Raw genomic sequence first — 14415 nt, 5'->3', positions numbered from 1 at the left:
TAAGTAACCAGATCACTCTGTAAGCTAAGGGAACTGATCCACCATGATCACTCGGGGTTTGTCCGCACATGAAGCACGGTACCATATATAAGGCGTCCAGTGCAAGTATTAAATTCTCCTTGGATAGACTATCCTAAGGCATTATCACTCTCCATAGATAGAGAAAAATCTTTAATTCTCTGCAATGGGAATTCCTCTTCACAGTTAAGGTGGCCGTGGGGTTGGGAAGCGGCTTCCTGAAATGGACACACAGCCCGTATAAAGGCTGAGAGGGTCATTTCAGACAAGCGACTAGCCCTAATGATACGATAGGGAAATAGTTACCAAGACCGTTTGGTTAATAATTCACCATTGTATATCTCAGTACACGTGGATGAAATATTGCAATACTATGTGGCAAGTGGTCACATGTAGCGAACACCTTTCAGGCCTTGGAGCACTTCAGCAAATTGTCTGCTTTAAGGGTGAATTGGCACAAGATTATTAATGTATATTCATCGCATTTCTCTGCTGGGAGGAATAAACTTTCTAAAGTCAGCGAGGAACTTTGACGGAATCTAAGCACTTTCAAACACCGGGACCTGCGATATAGCCAACTGTTGAACTGAAATGTTAAAGCAGCCCTGTCCTCTCTATGACAGTCTATACGATCCTGGTGCACACGTCCCCAATCTGTAATGGGTAGAATAGCCCCTGAAAGATGGTGCTACCCCCACGTCGCCGTACTTCTCTGCGCTTTACCACGACAGATACCCGGACCTGTGATTGGATAGATGGATGTATTACTCCTAAATGTAATCGTGGAGGCAGAGAACTGCACTGGCCAAACTTAAACTTCTGGCAGATGAAGGAGGGGACGGCATCACCTGATCTAGAATTGTACTATCTCGTGGAGCAAATGTGGTGGGCGGCAAGATGGAGGGACATTTGTTGGGGTGCTTCAGAAAGTGGAAAGCTGTATGTACCCCCTTGGGGCACTCCGCTGAGTCTATTTCTTATTCTACGTTGAGGGGTGCAGTTTTACAGGGAGGGGCTTCTGGTCAGAAAGCAGCAATAAGTTTGGGCTAGAGCCCTCTAGACGATGCATATGTAAATACTGTACGAGTGAGAGACGCCGTTAACATCTTCATTAATCTTCCCACATAGGAGCAGCTGGAGGAGACTATATACTGTATGTGAGAGGAGAAAGGATTGGACACTGTGGTGCAGTTGCTTGAGAACAGAAGACTAGTTGAGTTTTAGGACCTAGTAAGTGAATATGAGATCTCACTCCAGTCTTTTCTTTTATATGGGGCACTAGTCACTACAATGCAGACCTGGTGGCAGAAAGGCATATTAATGGCCCCGGAGTATTGACGTTTGAATTATATATGCACACATATATGCACAACCAATGGGAAGCAAAGAACAATTGAGTTTTATATCAGGTGCATCTCGCACAATCCAAGGGTGAGCTGGTTCATCTGTGGTAACAGTGGGCCATGGATAAGGAGACACCACCTAGCGATGGGAATTGGGGCAACAACTTAAAATCGAGCCCTCCCCCGAGGTTCCAAGACTTACAGATTTAAATTACTTCAGTATTCCTACCTGCATAGGTTGATTCTCACTAGCAAAAAGATTATTCTCATGTTCTCAAGTACGCATGCAGCCTCCCAAGATGTAACACACAGAGGGAGCAGATTTGTACCTGATAGTGTGAAGGTGCCCACTGCTAACAACATATTGGGAAACTATTGTGAAGTTTGCTAACACATCCACAAAGGAAGACTCCTAAGTCCCCGGCAACCTGTATCCTAGGACTTTTCCCTGTGACCAAATCAATTGCTGTTAAATCTAGAGTTATAGTTCAGGCATTAATATTAACTCATCATCAGCTATCTATGAGGTGGAAAGCTTTAGATGGTCCTAGTCTATGGGGGTGGAAAAAAGAGTTGATTGCCCTTCTATGGAGACCAACAATGATGGGCAATAATGTACATATAGTGTACCAAGCAGCCACTGTTCTAGAATGAGGATTTTGAATAGGCCTTCAGTAGAATGTAACTCACCAGTGCAGATGGGCGTGGTACCCAGCCAAAGATGTATGCTCCCTTCAAGAATACTATGGTATACGTACGAGGGTGCGGCATCCCCAGTGGTTTTGTTTTTATGCATTTTCAGAGGTAAGTAGGCAAATTTATAAAGAGACATATTTTGTTTTTAACATGATATTTTGTGGCTATTGCAAAGTCTCGATCCATTGCAAGGTAACACAATATATTAAAAAATTATAACAGGCTGCGGATAAGCAACATTAAAGCTTTGTAAGATTTAAACTGATGCAACATGTTATACCATGGAAAATATTAAAATAGGTTTAAAAAGCAGATGTGTGTAGAAAAAGCATTTTATAATCTATATATTTCTAAATGTTTAACATTTTAATGGACTTTTCATTATTATTAAATAAAATATTTATATTAATTTATTACATTAGCAATACTTTAAAACACAAATTGTTCAGTAGCTTTTATTAGTTAATTCTAATGTTATTTTACAATTCTATAATATTGCAGTAAAAGATATTTTGGTTGTAAATATTTTGATAGTTTCTCTATTGTTGGAAATGACCTTTCTGCAGGGTCACCCCCAAACTTTTTGCCTTCCTCCTCCTAATTTTTCTGGCTTTAAGACTCTGCGCACTTTAACACTGCTAATCAGTGCTAAGGTGCAGATGCTCTCTCCTTAAAACATGGTGACATTGGCTTATACCCGTTTGGCTTATTTATTTTACTTGTAAGTCCCTAGCAAAGTGCACTACATGTGCCCAGGGCCTGTCGATTAAATGCTACGAGTGGGCTGCAGCCCTGGTTGTGCCACCCACATAATTAACCCCCTAACCATGTCTCAGGCCTACCATTGCAGGGCCTGTGTGTACCGTTTCACTGCCACTTCGACTTGGCATTTAAAAGTAATTACCAAGCCTTACACCCCCCATTTTTTCTACATATGTCATCCCTAAGGTAGGCCCTAGGTAGCCCATAGGGCAGGGTGCTATGTAGGTAAAAGAAAGGGCATGTACACGTGTGGTTTACATGTCCTGGTAGTGTAAAACACCTAAATTCGTTTTTACACTGCTGTGAGGCCTGCTCCTTCCACAGAATAACATTAGGGCTAACCTCATACACTGTTTGAGTCGGAGCTTCTGATCTGAAAGGAGTAGCAAGGTCATATTTAGTATGGCCAGAATGGTAATATAAAATCCTGCTTACTGGTGAAGTTAGATTTTATATCATTATTTTAGAAATGCTACTTTTAGAAAGTGAGCATTTCTCTACACTCATCCTTCTGTGCCTTCCAATCCACATCTGGCTAGGTTTAGTTGACAGCTCCCTTGTGCATTCGCTCAGACAACCCCAGACACAGGATGCTCAGTCACACTTTCACACATCTGCATACTGAATGGTTCTTCTTGGGCTGGGAGGGTGGAGGGCCTGACACTTACATGTCAAAGGACAGTAGCCTGCCCTCACACAATGGACTGCCACACCCCCTACTGGGACCCTGGCAGACAGGATGGAACTGAAAGGGGACCTTGTGCATTTCTAAGCCACTCTTTGAAGTCTCCCCCACTTCAAAGGCACTTTTGGGTATTTAAACAGGGCCTCTGACCCCACCAAACTAGACACTTCTGCTTGTCAGACACTTCTGACAAGACACTTCTGAACAAGACATCACTGGTGAAGAATCCCTGAACCAGACCCTTCAACCTGCCAAGAAGAACTGCCTGGCTGCCCAAAGGACTCACCTGGACTGCTGCCTTGCTGCTCTCTGGCTGTGCTGAAAAGTGCTCTCTAAGGGCTTGGATAGAGCTTGCCTCCTGTTCCCTGAAGTCTCAGGACTAAAAAGACTTCACACTTCATCTCTGCAACGAACTCCTTGTGCTGCGAAAATCCGACACATAGCCTGCCAAGAACGACGCACAGCCTGCATCGTGGTGAAAAATTCACCGCACGGCAAACCCGATCGACGCAGCCCGACTTCGCAAGAGAAGATCGACGCAGCGCTAGCGTTGCGACCAGAACTTCGATGCACCATCCACAGAATCGATGTCTAGCCGAGCCGTAACGACGCAGCCCGACACCCTACGAGGAATCGTCGCAAGTGGCAGCCCGTGCCGGAAATCGATGTAACGTCTTCCCTGCGTGAAAAATAACGATGCAAAGTCTGTGTGCGCCCGGAGAAACCGACGCACACCTCCCCGTTTTCCACGCATCTCCTCCTCTGTGGTCCCTTGCGGGGATTCTGAAGGCAAACCAGGTACTTTGTGCTTGCAAGAGACTCTTGTTGCTCTTAAAGAATAAAGACACTTTATATCATTTTTACAGTGATATTACAATGTATACTTATTGATTCTTGATTGTTTTGACCTTCATCTTACCAGATAAATATTATATATTTTTCTAAACACTATGTGGTGCATTTTTGTGGTGTTCTACTGTGTTATTGCATGATTTATTGCACAAATACTTTACACATTGCCTTCTAAGTTAAGCCTGACTGCTCAGTGCCAAGCTACCAGAGGGTGGGCACAGGATAATTTGGACTGTGTGTGACTTACTCTGACTAGAGTGAGGGTCCTTGCTTGGACAGGGGGTAACCGGACTGCCAACCAAAGACACCATTTCTAACATTTATTATTTACACTCGTTTTGATCATTTTTATATTAAATTTAAACATTCAATATTATATAAGTAGATATTTTGACATCGGAATTTAATACATAGATATTTGTGTAATATTTAGGAGTCCAAGCTGTCTGCTCACCCCAGGGCTGGACTCACTGTAATGCCTTGTTAAGGCTCCCTCCAGGAACGGCAGCACTGGCAGCTATCCCCACAGGCAGCACTGGCAGATACCCCCACAGGCAGCACTGGCTGCTACCCCCACACAGGCAGCACTGGCTGCTACCCCCACACAGGCAGCACTGGCTGCTACCCTCACAGCCAGCACTGGCAGATACCCCCAAAGACAGCACTGGCAGATACCCCCACACAGGCAGCACTGGCTGCTACCCCCACACAGGCAGCACTGGCTGCTACCCCCACACAGGCAGCACTGGAGGCTACCCCCACACAGGCAGCACTGGAGGCTACCCCCACACAGGCAGCACTGGAGGCTATCCCCACAGGCAGCACTGGCAGATACCCCCACACAGGCAGCACTGGCTGCTACCCCCACAGCCAGCACTGGCAGATACCCCCCAAAGACAGCACTGGCAGATACCCCCCAAAGACAGCACTGGCAGATACCCCACACAGGCAGCACTGGCTGCTACCCCCACACAGGCAGCACTGGCTGCTACCCCCACACAGGCAGCACTGGCTGCTACCTCCACAGGCAGCACTGGAGGCTATCCCCACAGGCAGCACTGGAGGCTACCCCCACAGCCAGCACTGGCAGATACCCCCACACAGGCAGCACTGGCTGCTACCCCCAACAGGCAGCAGTGGCTGCTACCCCCAACAGGCAGCACTGGCTGCTACCCCCAACAGGCAGCACTGGCTGCTACCCCCAACAGGCAGCACTGGCTGCTACCCCCAACAGGCAGCACTGGCTGCTACCCCCAACAGGCAGCACTGGCTGCTACCCCCAACAGGCAGCACTGGCTGCTACCCCCACAGCAGCACTGGCTGCTACCCCTACAGGAGCACTGGCTGCTACCCCCACAGGAAGCACTGACTGCTAACCCCACAGCAGCACTGGCTGCTACCTCCACAGGCAGCACTGGCTGCTACCCCCACAGCCAGCACTGGCTGCTACCCCCACAGGCAGCACTGGCAGATACCCCCACAGGCAGCACTGGCTGCTACCCCTACAGCCAGCACTGGCAGATACCCCCACAGGCAGCACTGACTGCTACCCCCACAGGCAGCACTGGCTGCTACCCCCACACAGGCAGCACTGGATATTACCCCCCCACAGGCAGCACTGGCAGATACCCCTACAGCCAGCACTGACTGCTACCCCCACAGGCAGCACTGGCAGATACCCCCACAGGCAGCACTGGCAGATACCCCCACAGCCAGCACTGGCAGATACCCCCAAAGACAGCACTGGCAGATACCCCCACACAGGCAGCACTGGCTGCTACCCCCACACAGGCAGCACTGGAGGCTACCCCCACACAGGCAGCACTGGAGGCTACCCCCACAGCCAGCACTGGCAGATACCCCCACACAGGCAGCACTGGCTGCTACCCCCAACAGGCAGCAATGGCTGCTACCCCCAACAGGCAGCACTGGCTGCTACCCCCACAGCAGCACTGGCTGCTACCCCTACAGGAGCACTGGCTGCTACCCCCACAGGAAGCACTGACTGCTAACCCCACAGCAGCACTGGCTGCTACCTCCACAGGCAGCACTGGCTGCTATTACTGTTCAGGTGCTTCCAGGGTAACAGACAACTATGGCTGGTTACTTGTGCTCTCAGGGCATCATTACTGTTATGGTTGGTCCACCCAGGACAAAGATGCTGCTAATGCTTATAACTTGTCGTGTAAGACATATTTTTCTTTTGTCTCATGTTTATGTGAACAGTAGGAGTAATATCATAATATCCTTTGTGTGTCTGTATCTCTGTGCATTTCTCTTTGTGCTCCTTCAGTGTTATCTTTTCCTGATGCTACTTTTCATGTGGGCTGTTCTTTTAGGTATGTTTGCCCCACAGTGTCATGTTTAAAACCTTTAGCTCTTTTTTTCAAGAGATCTGGTTTGAACGTCACGTACTTTGGTGGTTGGGGTTGATGGGGTTCACTCCTGTGTGTTTCTAGTAATTTAAATGTATGTGCCCTCCCCCATAGCCACTCAGTGTGTTGTTCAATAAATGTAATACCACATGGAAATCTATTTTTCAAGTGTGTAGCTCTTTACATTTTGAGCTTGTTTTTCACACTTTTTGTGATTCATCATTGGGATGGGAATGTCACCTGCTTGATGCCCAGTCGTCCCCTTGTCCTGCATGCCAGAACTACATATACATGTGATCCTGTTTTTTTACTTTTTGGTTAAAGCCCCACACTGATCCCGTGTGCATGGGGTGACCTAGGCCTGGCCTGTAACAACGATCAGTTCTGGAACTTGTTCTAAATTGCACATCCTCATAGTGACAGAGTACCGCTGGTGTCGTGAATTCCATGCATGGAGCGTGGCAGAAGCGGCGCACCATAGATGCTAAATTATAAGGAGAGGCCTTTTTACCTGTGAAACGTGAATACACACTTACAGGCTCATTCATCTAAACTGGAACTGCTAAAAATGAAACCGAATTCCTAAACAATGACATCCTGGGTCTTGTACATGCGATGTGCTTATGTGCTAGGATGATAGTATGCTGTTCAGGAGTGATACAGGCCTGCCGGATCCATTTTGGAAGGCCACATCCTGGCACAGATTCCTAGATGGAGGAGAGGTTTGTTCCTAAACCTCATTTGTGTATTAGTAGGAGATGGCAGGGGGTGCAGGGTGAGGCCTGCAGTATCTGTTGATAGGAAAAGGAGTCCTTTGAAGAGGCACAAATTATTGTCTCTTTTGCTGATCTCTGTGAGCTGGGTGAAGCCTGCTCATATCCCTCTGTGGTTCACACTCCACCTGGAGACCGTCCTCCTGGGCAGAGCACCATTGCAGACAAAGGCCATACCTGGAAGTTGGCCTGGGCAGGACACATGAAAAGGGACCCAACCCAACTGGTCTCAAGGAAGCAGACATGGAATATACATCCTGTCTGTGAAATCACTAGAAAGATGGGAACCCAAGCACCATTGTTGTTCGCTGTAGTGATTCCTTCCACTCATTTTGCATGCTTTCTACCCGGCTGTATTGCACAGCTGAGTGGAGAACATGCCCAGGATCCCATTCCCAGTCTGAGCGGGGAAGCAGGCTGCCCGGACCAATCACGATGCTGCTGTCATGCTGGTGAGAGCAGCGTCGTGATTGGCTGGGAGCCTGTGTCCACCCAGGAAGAGGATGAGGACGGAGGGGAGACAAACGCATCTACCCCACAGGTAAGCATTTTTGGGGTTTTTTTGCACCCTGTCCCTCCCACCCTCCTACCACAGCCACCCCCGCTGAGTGGCAGCCGCCAGTGTACACAAAAACACACCAAAAAACACATGCACACAAATCGACTCATGTCTGCATGGACACACAACCAGATGCCTATGGGCCATGCATATTTACTCCGTCACAGGCCATGTAACTATGTCATTACTGCGTAAAGGTTGGGAGAGTAATTCTTGTTTTGCTTCTTTCAGGAAGACCCTTGGAATGCTCTGGGCCCCAAACTCCCACACCTTGGCTCTCCAGCCAGTACATTTACCTGGTGGAGGCACCACCCAGGCTAGTGGGTGGACCATTGGCGTCTCTGCATCTCTAACCTAGACAGTCACAAACACAGATCTGCACATACACAATGATAGATCTGTAACTGCACAGGATTCACGGTTGCCACTCACCCTCATGGTGGTGCACTGTTCCTCTTCCCTGAGTTTAGACTCCAGAATGTATCCCATCTCTTTCCTCAGAGGACACAGCCAGTCCTGGAGCTTCACCTGCAGAGAGGAAAATGCACAAGTGACAAATGTAGATCTCTAAAGTGAGTGAAGTTAATCACTTGATAATAAACACTACATAGTGATCCACACATATGCAAATTTTAAACAGCTACATATTCGCCTTTTAATTACCAGTCATACAGATCTTGATTTGTAAGTTTTAGTCACAGTTTTCCAAGTTAGAGGCATAAGCCACACCTACCCGAGATGTAAGCACCACGCCACACATATACAGATTTTAAGTCTGTTTGTATTATGAAACAATTTTTCACCCAATATAACAGATTTGCTCTTTATAGTTTAGCTTTTGTACAGTCTGTTCCTTTTGTATATTCAATGTGATTTGTTTTTATACATTTTGCCTCAATGGGTTTGCACCTGCTTTTAGTGTATATTGTATACATCCTATGTTTTTAATAGTATGTAAAAAAAAGATTTGATAATTGCAGCCCTGGTGAAGATTGTTATTTAACAGCGAAACGTGTTGACTACCTTGCTGAGTCTTATGCTTTTTACTGGAAAAAGAACAAAGAATTCATTTATAAGAGAGGTCTGGACTTCCTTGGTTATTTGGACATAAAGAATGTTATATTTTAATTGTTTTTGTCTCTCCGTTTGAGTATGAATTTAGAAGTTTGGATTTGGGGTGGCTGATCCAGGGAGGAACACTGTTGCCTATTTAAATAGAAGGTTTACAGGACCCAGCCAGTGGGTGCTGGGAGGTGCCTTTAGCTGTCCACATTTTTGCAAACTTTATGAGAGGGGCCGATGAGAGGTGAGTAGAAGAAGAGGATTAGGGCCTTCAGCAGGCATATGCAAAGAGGAGCAAATGAGAGGTGCGCAGAGGAAGAGGAGCATAGTGAAAAGTACGTTTTAGACCTGGCATCCTTGGTGTGGTTTTCCCCCTAACTTTTTGCCTTCAACGCTCCAGTCTGCTAACTTTGCATTGCTGGTTTTAAGACCCTGCACACTTTACCACTGCTAACCTATGCTAAAGTGCTTGTGCGCTCTCTCCTTAAAACATAACAAAATACCCAATTACCACACTTCCTGTGCTTGTAAGGTCCTAGTAGAGTGGAACTACCTATTCCCAGGGCCTGTAAACTAAATGCTACTAGTGGGCCTGCAGCAATGATTGTGCCACCCACTTAAGTTGTACTTTAAACATGCCTCAGGTCTGTCTTTGCAGCCTGTATATGGAGTTATAAACTGCTATTTCGACATGGGAAAATAAATCTTTTTCTAGGCCCAACCCTTACTTTTAAGTTTTGCATGTACTGGTGGTAAAAACTCCTAAAGTCGTTTTTCACTACTGCAAGGCCTTTCTCTCCAATAGGATAACTTTGGAGTCCCCTTATTACATTTTATAAGTATAATTTCCAAATGGGAACAGGTGCCCAGATCATGTTTGGTGTCTTTCAAATCGTATTGAAAAATCCTAACTTAGGGTAAAGTTGTATTTAAAATTACAATTTTGAAAATGCCACTTTCAGAAAGTTGCCATCTTTCTGCCTTAGCCATTTCGTGCCTACAGCGTATCTCTTGGTCGCATGACTGGGTGTGAGTGACAGCTGGGCTTTGTATATTTCTCCTAGACAGCCACACACTGTAGGGAGCTTAGGTGTGTGTGTCTGGATGGGTCATCACCAGCAGGATGGGAGAGAGGAGCTGGACTCAGCCCCACTTGAAAAGGATGTTTCCTGTCTCCACATAAAGGGTTGGATTTCCCCTGACGTTAGTCTGGAGCTAGGGCAGAGAAGGTCAGGGAATCTGTGCACGTCAAATGCCTGTCTCTAGAAGCTTCTCCCACTTCAGAGGCACAACTGGGTATGAAAACTGGACTTTAGACACCACCACTTCATTTCCCTTCTGGTCTGTGGATACTCTGCCAGGAAGAAAGACTGCTTTGCTGTTGAAAGGACTGCTATTCTGCTGGGCTGCTGCTCTGAGGGACTGCCACCCTGCTCTGCTGATTGGCTGCCTACTGCCCTCTTGTCTGGGTGAGAATGATTGGACCTGCATCTCTTAAATCCGGAACCCCAGAGTGACTTCAAGAGCTAGTTGCCTGACCTCCTGGTGTGAAGCTTCAGGCACACAACAGGCTTCCAACAACCTTGCACCTAAACCTAGACCCTGCCAAGTGCAGTCTGGTACCATTGGAAGTGGGTTTAAGGTGCTCTGCCTGCCTCAGTGGACGCAGCAGAACCAAAGCATATCCTCGGTAGCGAGGTGCAAACCCGAGCAGAAACGACGAATCGCCGCTGCTGCATGGATTGGACCCACTGTAAAGACCTGCAGCGTCACCTCAGCCCCATAAGAACCACCACTGTGCAACACATCCTCGGCACAGGCCCTCTCATCCCTCATCAACGGCAGCCTTGACGACAGATTTGGCATTGCAGCCTCGCAGCTCTTCGGAACCGATACATCACATACATACCCGACTATGCACTTCATCCTGTACTCTGGACTTTGCATCTCAAGCCCGTTTGATGAGATCCTCGACCACGAGGCAGGCCTTTGCATCGCAGCCTTGCCGCATCTTGGAACCAACGTATCACTTTGGCTGTGTGAAGCATCTTCTACACGGATCCTCGCAATGCTCCGGAAAGAAGGTTTTAAGGTACTCTGTTCAATGGGTCTGAGTGGGTCCCTGTACCCACCTCAGTTCGCTGACGGGGTGAACATGTCACTTTGTCCTGGTCCGGCGAAACCAGATATCCACAAGTGGAGCTTTGTGCTTTTTGGAGCTATTTTCACTGAAATCTTTCAACTTGAATATCTCCTGTTCTACTTATTGGATGTTTGCCATTTTTTTCTTGTTTTATGTATTTATGAAAGTTCTATTTCTCTAACGTAGTGTGGGAACATTTTGGTTGTAGGTGTTTTTTCACTTTACTACTGTTTGAAGTGTTGCACAAATACTTTACAACTTGCCACTACATTATGCATGTCTGCTGGATGCACAGCTACCCGAGGGTTGAACACAGGCCAATTTAGGGTTGGCTGATGCCTCAACCTGACAAAGATTGTGGAAGCTCCTTCTCCAGGGCTCACACCCCAGTCAAATAACAAACCAATTTCTTCAAGTAGGCGTCTACTGAGGGTAACAATGAGAGGCGAGTAGAGGGAGCAGAGCAGGGTGATGAGTAGGCATCTACTCAGAGGCGTTGATGAGCGGTGAGTAGAAGAAGAACGGGTTATGAGTAGACATGTACTGAGAGGACCCAATCACAAAAACTGGGAGGAAGCACACTGCCTCTTATGCTATCACACAATTCATCCAGATGCATTGTGGTAAATGCAGTGCATAATAACACACTTGAATTTAAATTCTTTAGTGTCCCATAAAAAGGAAGGTTTAGGCTTTGCAGAAGGGTTATTTTGCCAAGACAACTTAGCAGTTTAAAAGCTGGAATCCTAGGCTGCAGTGGCAGGACTAGAGTCATGTTTTTGCTTTGTCACTTTAGTGGTTGCGCATTCAGTGCTGCTGTCCAACAGTGACATTTAACTTTCAGGCCCTGGATACACAGAGAACCATATACTAGGAACTTATAAATAAGTGTACCAATCAAGTGTTAGACAATTACACATATACTTTAGGGGTCAGATAACAGGCACTGGGGCCTGGTCAGCAGAGCTCAGAGCACTTCAGAGTCATAAAACCAGCAATTACTCCAGCAAAACGTGGGGGTGATCCTGTAAAAAGGGCATTCTCTCACACTTAGCTGCAGGCGGAACAAGGGAGACGGGCGGTACCTGGAATTATTGGAGGGATCCAGAGGAAGTTTCCTTAGGAGAGGGGGGGAGAAGGAGGTAGGACACACTAGAGAGTATTGGAGGGATTCACTAGAGAGGGAGATTAAGGGAGGTGAGACAGTACTTTGAGTATTGGAAGGACATATAGAAGTCTTCTTCAGGAGCAGGAGGACAAGGGAGTTGGGGCTGTACCTGAGAGAAATGGAGGGATCCACAGGAGTATCTTTCAGGAGAAGGAGGACGAGGGAGTTGGGTCTGTACTTGAGTAGTGGAGGGATCCACAGGCGGTTTCTGAAGGACAAGAAGGTCTGCACCAACCTTAAAGAGACCTGATGTGCTGACAGCAGACACAGCAGAGTTCAGGATGTCTGCTGGAGGATTAATCAAGATATTTTTCATCAGTGGGAGGAAGCTCACTGGAATCATTAACCGTGGTAGAGATCCAATAACACAAATGATCAAAGTCAATCACATTAAAGCCAGTCCATAAGTGGCAGGTTCTGGTGGGAGTGCAGGGGAAGAGGAAATAAGGCAAAATTCTGCAGCAATGTTTTCTCTGACTCTGCTTTTTGTGAAATAAATGCTGGCTACCCAAAATATTTAGAAGATAAAATTATACCAGACAGAAACAGAAGTTAAACATTGATCATTTAAAAAAATATTGACGCCACGCCTCTCTAATGGGGGATTCGTATTTGAAGAGCACAACTTTGTACTCAGATTTTTACTGGAGTCTTAAGTGCGTCTCCAGATGTGTTCATTACATTCTATTTCTTGTTTTATCTCAGCTACCCCTCCGTAAACCACACTGACCACATAGGGGCCTACTTTAGAGTTCAGCAGAGAGGGTACTCCATAGTAATGGTAATGGACCTGCCAGATCTATAGTCAGCCAGGCCTCAAGTATTTCAGTGGCAGCGCGGCTCCGGCTCAGTTGCTGGCATCGTGGAGCAGGGGCCATCGGAGGTTCACGTATAACACCCTCTGCCTGACTCAGAGTTGATGGTGTTATGTTTTTTTTTTGTTTTTCTGTTCACCACCACCAGAGGGACAGGGAAAAGAATTACCCCCACAACATGGGAGGCAACTCACAGGGGGCAGAAGGGTTATTAGTTTTACTTTCCAAAAATGAAAGCCCGCTGTGGGAGTTTGTTATTGGATAAAGTAAAATGTTGCAGACGTTTGACAGGTGGCTGTCATGTTTGATGGAGCCGTCCGTCAAACATTTACAACATTGGCAGGAGCCACCAAGAACAACCCTAACAGCGGATCCTGCCAATGCTTAGAGTGGTCCGCAAGGCTGCAGATAACCCTAAATTTGACAGGCGCTGGTCCCTCGGCATGGTAGAAGTAAAGTAAAGTTCTCTGCCAAGATCTAAATCAGCACCCTGCATTTTATTCACCTGCATCTACTGTTGAAATTAGATCAGTGGTTCCCAACCTGTGGTCCAGGAACCCGTGGGGGTCCGCAAAGCCCCCTCAGGGGGTCCGCGACTGCTTAGAAAATTTAATCATTTTAACAGATTAGGTCCTCAGATTTCAGTAATGACTTAGTGGGTGGTCCCCGGATTCCAATAATGATTCAGTGGGGGGCCCTGGGTTCCAGTAATGATAAAGTGGGGGTTCAAAGAAGTCAAAAGGTTGGGAACCACTAAATTAGATAACGCATGCAGTGCTGTAGAGACAGCAGCGAAACATACCTCATATATAGTATGTGGGCAGTTGTGCGTGGAGACAGAGCTCAGTGCACCAGGACAGAGATCAGATATCTCCCTTCACTTGATCGAAGACAGACTGCCAGATTGTAGGAGGCTGGCCTGGTTTGTAGTGGGTACCAAGGGGTACTTACACTCTGCACCAGGTCCAGGTATCCCTTATTAGTGTAGAAGAGGTGTCTAGCAGCTTAGGCTGATAGAAAATGGTAGCTTAGCAGAGCAGCGTAGGCTGAACTAGGAGACATGCAAAGCTCCCACTATACCACTGGTGTCATATGCACAATATCATAAGAAAACACAATACACAGATATACTAAAAATAAAGGCACTTTATTTTTATGACAATA

The 14415-nt window shown here is 46.8% G+C and overlaps 1 protein-coding gene across 2 annotated transcripts in view; it reads right to left on the bottom strand.

The window, feature by feature from the left end:
* LOC138283026 (E3 ubiquitin-protein ligase TRIM11-like) overlaps nt 1-14415 on the bottom strand; it is a 173828-nt gene that overhangs the window by 146247 nt on the left and 13166 nt on the right. For both annotated transcript variants that reach the window (XM_069221144.1, XM_069221145.1), the window contains exon 2: nt 8496-8591. In XM_069221144.1, the coding sequence (XP_069077245.1) occupies nt 8496-8591 (96 nt within the window). The remainder of the gene's footprint in view (nt 1-8495; nt 8592-14415) is intronic.

Source organism: Pleurodeles waltl, chromosome 2_2 (genome assembly GCF_031143425.1).
Source record: "Pleurodeles waltl isolate 20211129_DDA chromosome 2_2, aPleWal1.hap1.20221129, whole genome shotgun sequence".
Taxonomy (NCBI): Eukaryota; Metazoa; Chordata; class Amphibia; order Caudata; family Salamandridae; genus Pleurodeles; species Pleurodeles waltl.
Note: the sequence above shows the minus strand (reverse complement) of the source record. Positions and strands in the feature narration are given on the sequence as shown.